Genomic DNA, 12,190 nt, shown 5'->3' with positions numbered 1-12,190 from the left:
TAAGTATTAGTAGTCATTACTCTGTGAGAGAATCACGGCTATAAAGTCATCCATTTTCAATATAGATACACTTTTTTTACACTTTTTTTTTTTTTTTTTTTTTTTTTGGTTTTTCGAGACAGGGTTTCTCTGTATAGCCCTGGCTGTCCTGAACTCACTTTGTTGACCAGGCTGGCCTCGAACTCAGAAATCTACCTGCCTCTGCCTCCCGAGTGCTGGGATTAAAGATGTGCACCACCACTCGTGGCTATTTTACACTATTTTTAATAAACTTTTTGAGTTATTATTTCCCTTTATGTGTATTCGTGTTTTCCTTTATGAGTGTTCTGCCTGTATGTATGTGCATGACTGGTGCCCACACAGGTCAGAAGAGGGCATCTGATTGCCCAGAACTGGAGTTACAGACAGTCGTGAGCCATCATGTGGGTGCTGAGAACTGAGAACTGAGAATCCTCAAGAAAAGCAAATGTCATCTGTGCAGTTGGTGGATCTGTGCATGTGGGATCTGAAGATACGGAGGCTGTTCTGTTGGGTTCTGACAACTCAAAGCAGTTTAGAATCACCTGGGAAGGTCATCTCAATGGATGATTGTCTAGTTTAGGCTGACGGTGAGAATGTCCCTGGGTGATTACCTCCAATAGTGGGAAGAAATGGCCCCCTCTGAGCAGAACCATTCCTTGAGCAGACATGCCAGGTTACACAAGAATGAGAGTGTGAGCTTAGCAATAGTATGAATACATTAACCCATGCTGAAGCAAGACCCGGTACAACCAACTGCTTCAAGCTCTTGACACCTTTCCCCACCGTGATGACTGACACCTACAATTAGAGTAAGCCCTTTCCCCTAAAGCAGCTCCCATCCCCCAGAATATTTTATCACAGCAGCAGGATAAGAAACTAAGACAATGGACAAACTATTTGAACTACCTCTAAGTACAGGAAACACAATACTAGCAAAATTTGTAAATGTGCACAAAACCCAAAGGCACAGAAACAAGTGTAGGGGCTCTACAGTCAGCACCAGAAGATTTCTAGAAAACTCTTGTCTTTAAAGTCCTCAAGATGTAATGCTTCACAAATAATTTTTATCTATTAGTGTAATAGCAATAAATAATATTAACCAAAGAGTAAATCACTCGCCAGGCAGTGGTGGCACACGCCTTTAATTCCAGCACTTGGGAGGCAGAGGCAGGCAGATTTCTGAGTTTGAGGCCAGCCTAGTCTACAGAGTGAGTTCCAGGACAGCTAGGACTGCACAGAGAAACCCTGTCTGGATCTCAAAAAACCAAAACCAAAACCAAAAAAAAAAAAAAAAAAAGACTAAATCACTCAGCATTTTAAAAAACATTAATGTTTTAAGTATGATGATGATTGTGGCTGCTTGCATTCTTGTGTTAATTTGTGTCCCCATATTATTTGTACAAGAGTCTGCTCTGAGGGGTCCTGCCCCCAGTTGGTTCTGATTGGTAAATAAAGATGCCAGGAGGCTGGCAGTGTAACGTGGACCAATACATGTGTTTGTTAGTGAAGAATCCTCCATCACATGTCTTTTTCATGTGCTTGCTTTAGCAGAGCATCCTTTCATCAGTGTCTGCGGCAGTGAGATGTTTCATGAGTCTCCTTTAGACTTTCACCTGTGTCTGCTTCAAAATGTTTCTTCACGTGTTTGTCCCAACAAAACACTGTCCACACCACCCAAGACAAGTGACTTTCCAAAGAACCCCCATGGTTCCATTTCAGTAGTGTCAATGTATTCATCTATAAAATAAGGAAGTTAAGGGATGTTGGAGATTGTACTGCCTCCTTCTGCACTCCAAGGGCACTGTACTCACCCTTGCACTCCCCCACCACACACAGAATTAGAAATAAAATAGCTTAGAATATAAAATGAGAAAGTTGAGATGCAGTAGTGGAGACTTGCCTGGTTTGATTCCTCAGCATCACAAAGAGCAGTAATGTTTGTGTTATAACAACTTGGAAGGAAGTCAGTCAGAGCACCTATGACAAAGTCATTTGTCATTCAGGTGCTGAAGGCTCATATCAGAGGTCATCTCCACATGAACACACAGGGAGTGTGCTCTTCCTGTCAGGAGTTTTAGTAGCAAAGTGCACTACCAACACTTCTGGGCTGAACGGAAATGTTGCTTTCTAGCAGTGGTTCTCAACCTCCCTAATGCAGAGACTCTTTAATTCAGTTCCTCATGTTGTGGTGATTTCCCAACTATAAAATTATTTTTTCCCACTTCATAACTGTTTTTATGACTCGTAATGCAAATATTTTTGGAGGGTTGTCATAGTTAGGAATCGCCACTGACCCATGCGACCCATTGTCTTGCTTACTTTCCCTGTTGCTGTGATAAAATACTGTGACAACTGCAGCTTAACTGGGTGCTGGCTCTTAGTTCAAGTGTCCAGTGCATTATGGTGGAGACGCTGCATCCCAAGTCAGGCAACAGAGAATGATGCCTTTTTTTTTTTTTTAACTTTATTGATTCTTTGTGAGTTTCACATCATGCACCCCGACCCCACTCATCTCACCTCTTTGTATCAGCCCTGTCCTTGCAACCACCCCACAAAAGAAAATAAAAACAAACAATAAACAAAACAAAGCATAGAAAACATCTTGTCCTAGAAGCTGTAGTGTGTCACAGTGCGTCACACTGGACACCCTTTTGTCCACCTTATTTACTTGCAAATGTTCATTGCCATGAGTCATTGCTGTGGTTCAAGGTCTCTGACTTCTGCTACCGCGTCAATACTGAATCCTCACCAGGACTCTTCTCTGATAGTCTGTTTTTGCCCACTGTCATGGAGTCCTGCAGCTTTGGATCTGTAGAACTGGCCCTTTCATATGCTTCAACAGTTCATAGATGAGGTAGATTCTGAGGTGGGCCAACTCAAAGCCCTGGATCTGGACCTCGGTGGAAGCTGACTTCTGCTCTGTCACTACCAGGATAAGGCTGTAGCCTAGCTGGGCGTGGTGGCGCACGCCTTTGATCCCAGCACTTGGGAGGCAGAGGCAGGTGAATTTCTGAGTTTGAGGCCAGCCTGGTCTACAGAGTGAGTTCCAGGACAGCCAGGCCTACACAGAGAAACCCTGTCTCGGAAAGAAAAAAAAAAAGAATGTGAGGCTGAGAGTTCAGCCTTCGCTGTATATAGAGGTCAGGCTGAGATATGAATGAGAGTTATCTCAGGAAAAAAGAAGAGATGAGAAGAGGACTCTTAGGGAAAAGTAGATAGAAAAGGCCTTAGGCCTCTCTCACAGCAGAGCAAGTCTGAGCACAGTGTTATCAGCCCAGGCTCACATCGAATTGTTTGCTAGCTTTCAAGGCCTGAAGCAGCTTGTGAAAACGTTGTCTCACACACTGTTGTGGGAGGCTTAGCCACGCAAAAGTCTCTTTTTAAATTTCCCACTAGATTTAAATTTATTTCTGCCCCCACAGGCTTATGTTTGTTCTCTCTCCCTCTGCCTCTAACTCCCTGCTGAGATAGCTGAATGGTTTTATGGCTGGGAATGGAAGCAGGGCTTGGTGCATAGTAGGCAAACATTTCACATGGGAGCCAAAACCCTGGCTTATTTCTTCTCTTTTCAATAGCAAAGTTATTCTTAATATCCAGATTCCAATCACCAAGTTGGAGCTGTAGCGTTCTGTATTTAGGCTAAAGACACTTGTGACTGTAAGCAGATGTATTGAGTGTCACTTGAGCAATCGGAAGGATTCTTGAATTTGAACACATTCTTGTTGCTCTGGTCAGGGCCTTCGTTTTTGGTGATTAGAACCTCAAGAACAATATATAGACTATATATTATATATTAATACAATATATATGTATATATACATATTATATTATATATTATATGTTACATATTATGTGAGTGCACTGGATTGACCTTGGGTCAAGCAGGCACCTTTACCTGCTGAGTCATCTTGCTGGCCCAATGACAAAATATTAAACTTAGAAACACCAAGCATCAACAACCAGTACTTGAGTTTAAATAGTAACATATGTAACAAAACTGAAATTTGCAAAGTGTTGCCAGTAAGATTAAGTAAGGTATCGGTTCATACTTTACCTAGAAGTCTAAGGGAGTGCTAGGCCTAAAATTTAATTAAATAGGATACACTACCATCTTGTAATTCATTTAGTACAGAGTACCACTATCTGCTTGACTGTGTGCAAAATCATCAGGGAGATGTAACAAGCTGGGTCAGAGCCAGAGAATAGCCTGATCTACATATTGAGTTCCTAGTCAGCCAAGTGTTAGAACACTTGGAAGTTAACTTTTGACACTATACCTTCCAAGTTAAAGTTTCTGTTTACAGTAAGACAGTTAAGGATAAGTTGTTTCTCCTGTGTTAAAGTCTTTGCAAGTTAAGGTTTCTATTTGTAATTAAGAATAAGTTTCTCTGAAGAACCAGGCTTGATTTGGTACCACTGAGATGATGACCTGAGACCCCCACTGGAAATCTCCAATCTTTTGAAAAAACCCGGAAGTGAGGAGTGTGCACGAATGCTGAATGTTTGGGAATGGGAGGATGAGTGAGGCTTGAAAACACCACACTGAAAATCCTGCCACAGCCAACAGCAGCAGCCCTGTTAGACATGAGCTAAGTAAGCACTGAGTTTGTAGAAAACATAACATCAGCCATCTTGGAATAGAGAAACAATGGATTTACTTACTTATGAAAAACAAAAAAGCTGTCTCTTCCCAGGGAAGGCTAGAACTAGCTTTCCTGTCTTGGCCGGTGCCGAATGGGTGACTGATTTGGGAGAGGAGGACCTGGGTTCACCTGTGGGGCTGTGTTGTGAAAGGCAGCCTGGCCCCTGCTACTGAGGAGAAAGATGGAGCCCGGGTCTTGAGCCCACCTTCACTGTACCGTAGCACTTGGTACTGTCTATGTGCCCTTGAGAAGGCGCGTGGGGGATTTCACAGTCTGAGAATGAGTGTGTGTGAGTGAGGCGGTACCCACATTCTCAACTTCAAGTCATTGCAGTTTCTTTTTCCCAGAAAACAAAGGGGTTTGATGTTGCATTTCATAAACTAACTGAAGTTCTGGAGTTAGAGGATATAGAAATATAAAAGTACAGTTGTTACAAAGTAAATGCAGACTTCAAAGACAGAAAAAGCCACAACCCAAACCAAAATTTAAATGCTTGAAATTGGCATCATAAACAAGCTCTCTCCTGACTTGTATTGTGGCAGTCGGAATGCCCCCAGAAAACTGTGCCAAAGAGTTTAGAAAAAAAATGTACAATAAAAGCAAATACACTCGAAGCCGGGCGTGGTAGCGCACGCCTTTAATCCCAGCACTTGGGAGGCAGAGGCAGGCGGATTTCTGAGTTCGAGGCCAGCCTGGTCTACAAAGTGAGTTCCAGGACAGCCAGGGCTATACAGAGAAACCCTGTCTCGAAAAACAAAAAAAAACCAACCAAACAAACAAAAGCAAACAAACAAAAAAGAATAAGTTTCTGTTTCTTAGGTCTGATGTAAACTGCAAAACAAGTTTTCAGCCTAGCTAAACTTGGGATTCACATGACATATACTCTGACCCTTGACTCTTCCCTTTCACTGTATCTAACAATTCGCTCACATCTCGCCCATAAAACGGACCTCAAGCGACCGGCAGCGGTGAGACAGGTGGTTGGCCAGTCCTGGTGTACCCCAAAATTGCTCCAATTGGACAATCATGGATTTGGTCTTTTTAACTTAATATTCTTAGTTTTAACACAAGGATAGACAATGCGACCCTGTCTCAGAAAACAAAACTAAACTAAAATTAAAGGAAAGAGTTTTGTTCTTTGTTTTCGAGAAAGGGTTTCTTTGTTGTAGCCTTGGCTGTCTTAGAACTAGCTCTGTAAATAGACCAGGCTGGCCAGGAATTCACAGAAATCCAACTGCCTCTACTTGTGTGCTGGGATTGAAAGCAAGTTCACCACTATGCGCTAAGTGAAAGCATTATCTTTCTTTTTTGACAGGGTTTCACTTTATAGCTCTGGCTGACCTGAAACTTGCTATGTAGACCAGGCTGGCCTCCAACTTAGAAATCCGTCTGCTTCTGCCTCCCAAGTGCTGGGATTAAAGGCGAACGCCAACAGTGCCCGGGTGCATATTCAATTTCTTAAAGAGGTGCGTGTAACACTTGTCCCTGTTTCCAAGGGAGGTTACAGAGGACCTCAATTTTAAAGTCTGCATTTGGCAACATGGTGAGTTCCTGTTTGAGAAAATCAAAGAGGGAAGTGGTGAAGCAGAAAGAAACGAAAGCATCCCGCCAGGCTCCTAGGGCTGCATGCAACTGGAGGTGTGGAATAAACCGGAGGTTTGAAACTTGTAGGTGTATCCACCCAGGCCTAGGAGCAATGACACATCATGCCTCGGGACCTCCAGGTGGCTTTCGGTCTTCCTAGCCGGCTGCTCCACCCTTCTCCACTGCCGTCCCGCCACACACCCTCCGGCCTTCACCTGCCTGCCTCCTGTACAGCCGGCCCGGCCGCGCCCTAGGTCCCGAGACAACTTGGTCAGAGCCGCCGCCCCACCAGCCAAGCGCAGCCCCGGAAGCAGAACGAGGCGAGAGGGCGCGCCCGGGTCCGCGCCGGACAGCTCTCATTGGCCTTCTCGGCTGCCAGTCCCCGCTCTTCTTTTCTCTCTCTGCACCGCCCTCTTGGAACGGCTGCCGGGCGGGGACTTCCGGTTTGGGCGGAGCGGCGGGCCGAGGGCGGGGCCGTGTGGAGGAGGAAGCAGGCCAGGCCGGGCGGCGGCTCACCAGGACGAACCATGGACAGCCAGGGCAGGAAGGTGGTGGTGTGCGACAACGGCACTGGGGTAAGGCCCGGCGGGGCGGCCGCGTGTGTGTGCGGGGTGCGCGCGGGCCCCTCGGCTGCGCGGCTGGGCTTCGGGGGCGCGGGCAGGCGCGCGGGCGGGCGAGCTCTCGGGGGGCGCCGGCCGGCCCGGAGCCGGTGGCCCGGAGCTAGGCTACCCGCGCTGCACCCGAAGGCGGCGGAACCTGTCCCCGCGCGCTCGCAAGCATCCGCCGGCGTGCCGAGAGATGGGTCTAGACGGTGAGAGGCCCTGTCCCTCGGTGGCGAGGAGGTCTCCATTTCCGAGGCTCGCCTGTGTTCGTCCATACAAGACCTAGCGGCCTTCCTCTTCCTGTGTAGCGAAAGATGCCGAATGCGAGGCAGGAAACGGGTTCCGCAGAGAAAAGAGGAAGTGCTGTCAGGCCCCGGGCCGCGGCTGGAGTCTGCCCCGGGAGAGCGTGTGGGCTGTCCTTGTCGTCTGTGGTTTTGAGAGAGGGGGATGGTCAGCAGCTCCTGCTTCACCTCTTGCTTTGCATGCCGCCCTATTATAGACCTAGGACCTCTCAAGTAAATTCTAGTGGGAAGTTGGATCATTTCTGGTTCCTCCTCTGCTTCATTTTTTTTTTCTGTTAAGTACAGGATAGACACGTTAGTCTTGAAGATGCTAAAAATGTCAAAATAAGCCTAAAGTTCTGATTCAGAAAACTCGTTGCAACTGGTTTCTTTCTATCCCCAGTTAAAAGGGTGGAGCATCAAAGTTCCAGTTTTGAAGATGCAACTGTTTCTGACTCCTTTAGCGATTTGCAACATTTTGTGACTTTTCTCCTCTCTGCCACAGAGACGACACACAAATTAAAATAGATTTTACTTGAATTACACCTTTGAAGCCAGATTGTTGAAAGGGGAAGGAGCTGGTATTCACTGCCATTATAGTGCCCTTGGTTGAATTTGTTACAAACTTTGACAATTATTGTACTAGCTTCATTTAAGCTAAATCTGGGCTAGAATAGGATAGGTAACAATACAAAGGGACATCCATACCACTGCTGTGGTAACAGCCCTAAGATTCAGTAACTTAAAGGTTTTTAAGCAACCCCATTTATGTGCTCATTAGAGATATTTATATTTGCAGACTTCATGAAGGGATACATAAAATGCATCTCATTTTTTGAGATAAAGGATAAAGCAGTGAGGGAAATGGTACAATTTTATAAAGCTTCTAAATTATCAGGAAAAAGGTTTTTAAAGCAAAGCCTGTATTGTTACACTATATTTAAGCTAAATTATAAATGCTAAACTTTTCAGAAATTCTTATAAAAGTACTTATTAAAAAAAAAAAGTATCTTACTACCAAAGAGACGTCTCAGCAGTTAGGAGCACTGGTTGTTCTTGCTGAGAACCCAAGTTTGATGCCTAACATCTGTGTGGCAGCTCACAGCTATTCTGTAATTCTAGTTCAAGTGTATTCAGTGCTCTTTTCTGGCCTCTGTGGGTACTAGGCATACATGTGATACATATACAAACACTCAAGTAAACAGACATAACACTTAAAGTAACAGTGTCTTAAAAGTGTTTTAAAAAGGGCTGAAGTGATGGCATACATCTTTTATGCCAACACTTGGGAGGCAGAAACCGGCAAATCCCCATGGCTACATAGGGAGACTCCATCCATTTTTATTTTTTTTTTTTTAAATCTGTTTCTTAGGATAAAAAGATCAGCTACTATGGCATAAGTGAAAGGAGATGATTTTAAAAAAAGTTTTATGCCAGGTGTGGTGGCGCGCCCCTTTAATTCCAGCACTTGGGAGGCAGAGGCAGGCGGATTTCTGAGTTCGAGGCCAGCCTGATCTACAAAGTGAGTTCCAGGACAGCCAAGGATACACAGAGAAAAAAGTTTTATATCTATTTTTGTAATTATTTATAAACTTTATTCACTTTTTTTGTAGATATGTTTGACTGTGAATGAAATAGTCGGATCCTCATATACATCAGCTAGTTCTGATTTAAATCGTAACGCAGTTAGGAATATTGTGATGTCTTTTAAGAAAACTTGACGACTAATAGCTACTTAGATTTTGGGTTGTTTCTTAACTATTTATTCTTCTTTGTTCATCTTAGTTTTACTTAGGTACCTGAAGTTATAATGATGCCTTTACAATTAAATATTAGAGAAGACATTAAGACTTGATTTTTTAAAACAGTAATAGAAAAGGGGTTGGGGAGATGGCTCAGTGGATAAGCACCTGACTGAATCTCCAGGACCCACGTGGAGTGGAGCTGGCACTGTAACACCAGTGCTTCCACCACAAGGTGGGAGACAGAGAAAGGAGAACCCCAGGAAGTTTTTGGGCAAGCTAGAGCTGTATGCAGCAGTGGACAGCAAAGGACAGGTGAAAGATGAGGACCAGCACTTGAAGTTGTCCTCTGATTTCCAGATGTGCACCATAGCATACAGTCTCCCCCACTCTGACATATGAATATACTTACCATCTAGTCACACACTCATGGGGGCTGGAGTGGAGCTCAGTTAGTAGAGTGCTTGCCTGATGCTTGAGGAACTGGAGGGTCCATCCCCAGCACTGTACTATCAAATGTACGTACTTGTAATTTCATGGGAGGTAGATACAGAAGCATCTTAAATCCTTAATTAAATGGTGGTTTCATTTACCTTTTGTATACTTTAGATTTTAAAATGTGAGCTATTTAAGAAGGTAGATTGGTTTGTTTTTTATGATGCTAAGGATTATATCCAAGGATTTGGAAGATAAACGTTCTTTCTGAGGTGTACCCCCAGCCCTGAAAAGTTAAAATTAAAGAAAAAAGGTAAAGATTTGTTATATTTTTATATGTATAGGTGTTTTGCCTGCATATATGTATGTATACCACATGCGTGCCTGGTGGCCCAAGGGAGGTTAATCCTCTGGTACTGAACTTAGAGATGATTTTGAGGTACCACGTGGGTACTGGGACTGGATGCTGGATCCTTTGCAAAAGCAAATGCTCTTAACCACATCTCTTCAGCCCCAAGAAATTAAGGTTTTAAATGTTCTTTTGATGACCTAGATGCTTGATCCACTCTCTTTTCCTATTATCCATAACTAGACTCTTGTCTCAGTAGCCCAGAGAAGGAAACCTGCTTTTTAGAATAGGGCTTTGAAAGTGGGCATTTAGGTAAAAAGTCTGCATACCTCTTTTATTTATTTGTTTGTTTGTTTGTTTGTTTATTTATTTATTTATTGTTTTTTGAGACAGGGTTTCTCTGTATAGCCAGGGCTATCCTGGAACTCACTCTGTAGACCAGGCTGGCCTTGAACTCAGAAATCCTCCTGCCTCTGCTTCCCAAGTGCTGGGACTAAAGGCATGAGCCACCACTGCCCAGTCCATCTGGATACCTCTTAACTGAATTTTGATTCCTTTCAAATTGAGTCCAGATTCTTGGTGTTAACATACAGAATTACCAGACTTCAACAGTGACTTCATTGACCAGATTTCCCAAGTGACTACCATGTTGATGACGCGATGCTTAATAAAGTTTAATGATTGTCCATAGACATTTATAATGCTAAAATTCACATTTGTGGTTGTTTTATCATGCTTCTACTAACATATGTGTTAAATTTAGGAGTATTTTAAGTAAAAACAAAACAACTTGAGTTTCACCATGTGGAAGACTTTGGTCTAATAGAACAACCATTGGCCTCAAATAAGAACGGTCACTATGAAGTTGAAATACAAGCACCACCAATTATTAAGGGAAAGAATACAAAGCAAGGAAGCTCAAATGGGAGTTTAAAAATCTCAGCAAGGAAGTGGAGAGATAGCCTAGCAGTTAAGAGCACTGTCCCACTGTCCCCTATCCCATCAACTGCATGGGGGCTCACAACCATTTGATGCTCTCTCTGACAGGAAGATGTACATGCAGATAGAGTACTCATGCATAAAATAAATAAATCTTTAAAAAAATTTTTTTTCCGAGACAGGGTTTCTCTGTATATCCCTGGCTGTCCTGGAACTCACTTTGTAGACCAGGCTGGCCTCAAACTCAGAAATCTGCCTGCCTCTGCCTCCCGAGTGCTGGATTAAAAGCATGCACCACCACCGCCCGGCTAAAATTCTATATATGTATATATCAGTCTGGTAGAGCCTGCCTGTCATGCCAGTGCTTGGGGTGGAGAGGCAGAAGCATCAGGAATTTAATCTCTCTAGTCTGGGCGGTGTGACTCCTTGTCTCAAAAGACAAGAAAATCCTGCTTGGTGCTACTTCCAGCATATGGGATCACCACAAATTCAAGGGTAGCCTGGTCTACAGAGTGACATTCTGTCTCCAGAGGTTCAGTGATCATTGCACACAAGGTAGTAGAAAGAATGGTAGAGCCCAAGGCAGTGGTTAGAGCCTCGAGGAAACAGTGCTGCTGGTCGCACAGGAACTCAACAGTGACAACGTGTACAAGACCGTGCAAACCTAAGCCAGAGCAAGTTCCGGCATGGAGGGGAGTTAGGCAAGAAGTTCCACCCCAGGCAAGGAGCTATGGGGAATTTAGCTGCTGGGAGTGGAGGGAGAGATACGGACATCTTCCCTACCAATATAGCCCCTGATAAGTCAGCTTCCCATATTCCCACGGAGCACTGCATACTCAAGAAGTTTTGGACAAACTAGCCTGGATGGAAAAGACAGTTGAGTGGGAAGGGACGGGGTGGGGTGGTGGATCTGGGGAAGAGTTGGGGCAGGAAGGTGAATGTGATCAAAACATGCGAAATTCTCAAAAAACTAATAAAATATTTTAAAAATGAAAGTTTTTGAGTCTTATTTAAGGAAAATGTTGCATTGATATTGAATATAGACAGGTCGTTTGTTCCTTTTTGTCTTAAGGAACATTATACCTCTTACTGTTTGATGACTCAGTAGGAAGTAGAGAGCCTGCTCAAACCACAGTGCTACAAGGAAGAAGCTATATATGGTAAAATCTGTTTCTTGAACACTGCCTGTTACACTCAGTGAGGGAGCTCAGTCACCAGCCTTAAGATGATTGACGTGCAGGACGGATTTCAGTGATTACAATGATACCACAGAGTAGCCTAGAAAAGAATATCTTCTTTGTATTTTGTTATGACTTAACACTTTTTTGAGTTTTTTTGAAGGAATAGCTTGTCAATTAATTTTACATTATTGAATTTGGTTATTTTAATATTATTGGATCTTAATGCATTCAGATTTGTAATAGTGTGAGATAGCTTGGTTTATACTGTTCTGGTGGAATGTCTGATTCCTTAGAGAAATGTTGGCATTGGATTCTAAGGCAGCATCTGCTTCTACCAAGCTGCTGCTTAGGCGGAGTAGAAGTCAATAGGTGTTTTGATGTTGGCTTTTGAAACAAGGGTCTGGAGTCTGGGC

At 43.7% G+C, this 12,190-nt stretch overlaps 1 protein-coding gene across 2 annotated transcripts in view; it reads left to right on the top strand.

The window, feature by feature from the left end:
* The first annotated feature begins 6,676 nt into the window (after nucleotides 1–6,676).
* Nucleotides 6,677–12,190, top strand: part of Actr2 (ARP2 actin-related protein 2) — a 50,648-nt gene continuing 45,134 nt past the window's right edge. For both annotated transcript variants that reach the window (NM_146243.2, NM_001362899.1), the window contains exon 1: nucleotides 6,677–6,823. In NM_146243.2, coding sequence (NP_666355.1) covers nucleotides 6,776–6,823 — 48 coding nt within the window. In that variant the 5' untranslated portion in view covers nucleotides 6,677–6,775. The remainder of the gene's footprint in view (nucleotides 6,824–12,190) is intronic.

This window comes from Mus musculus, chromosome 11 (assembly GCF_000001635.26).
Source record: "Mus musculus strain C57BL/6J chromosome 11, GRCm38.p6 C57BL/6J".
In the NCBI taxonomy this organism is placed as follows: domain Eukaryota; kingdom Metazoa; phylum Chordata; class Mammalia; order Rodentia; family Muridae; genus Mus; species Mus musculus.
This window is presented reverse-complemented; position numbering and strand designations above follow the sequence as displayed.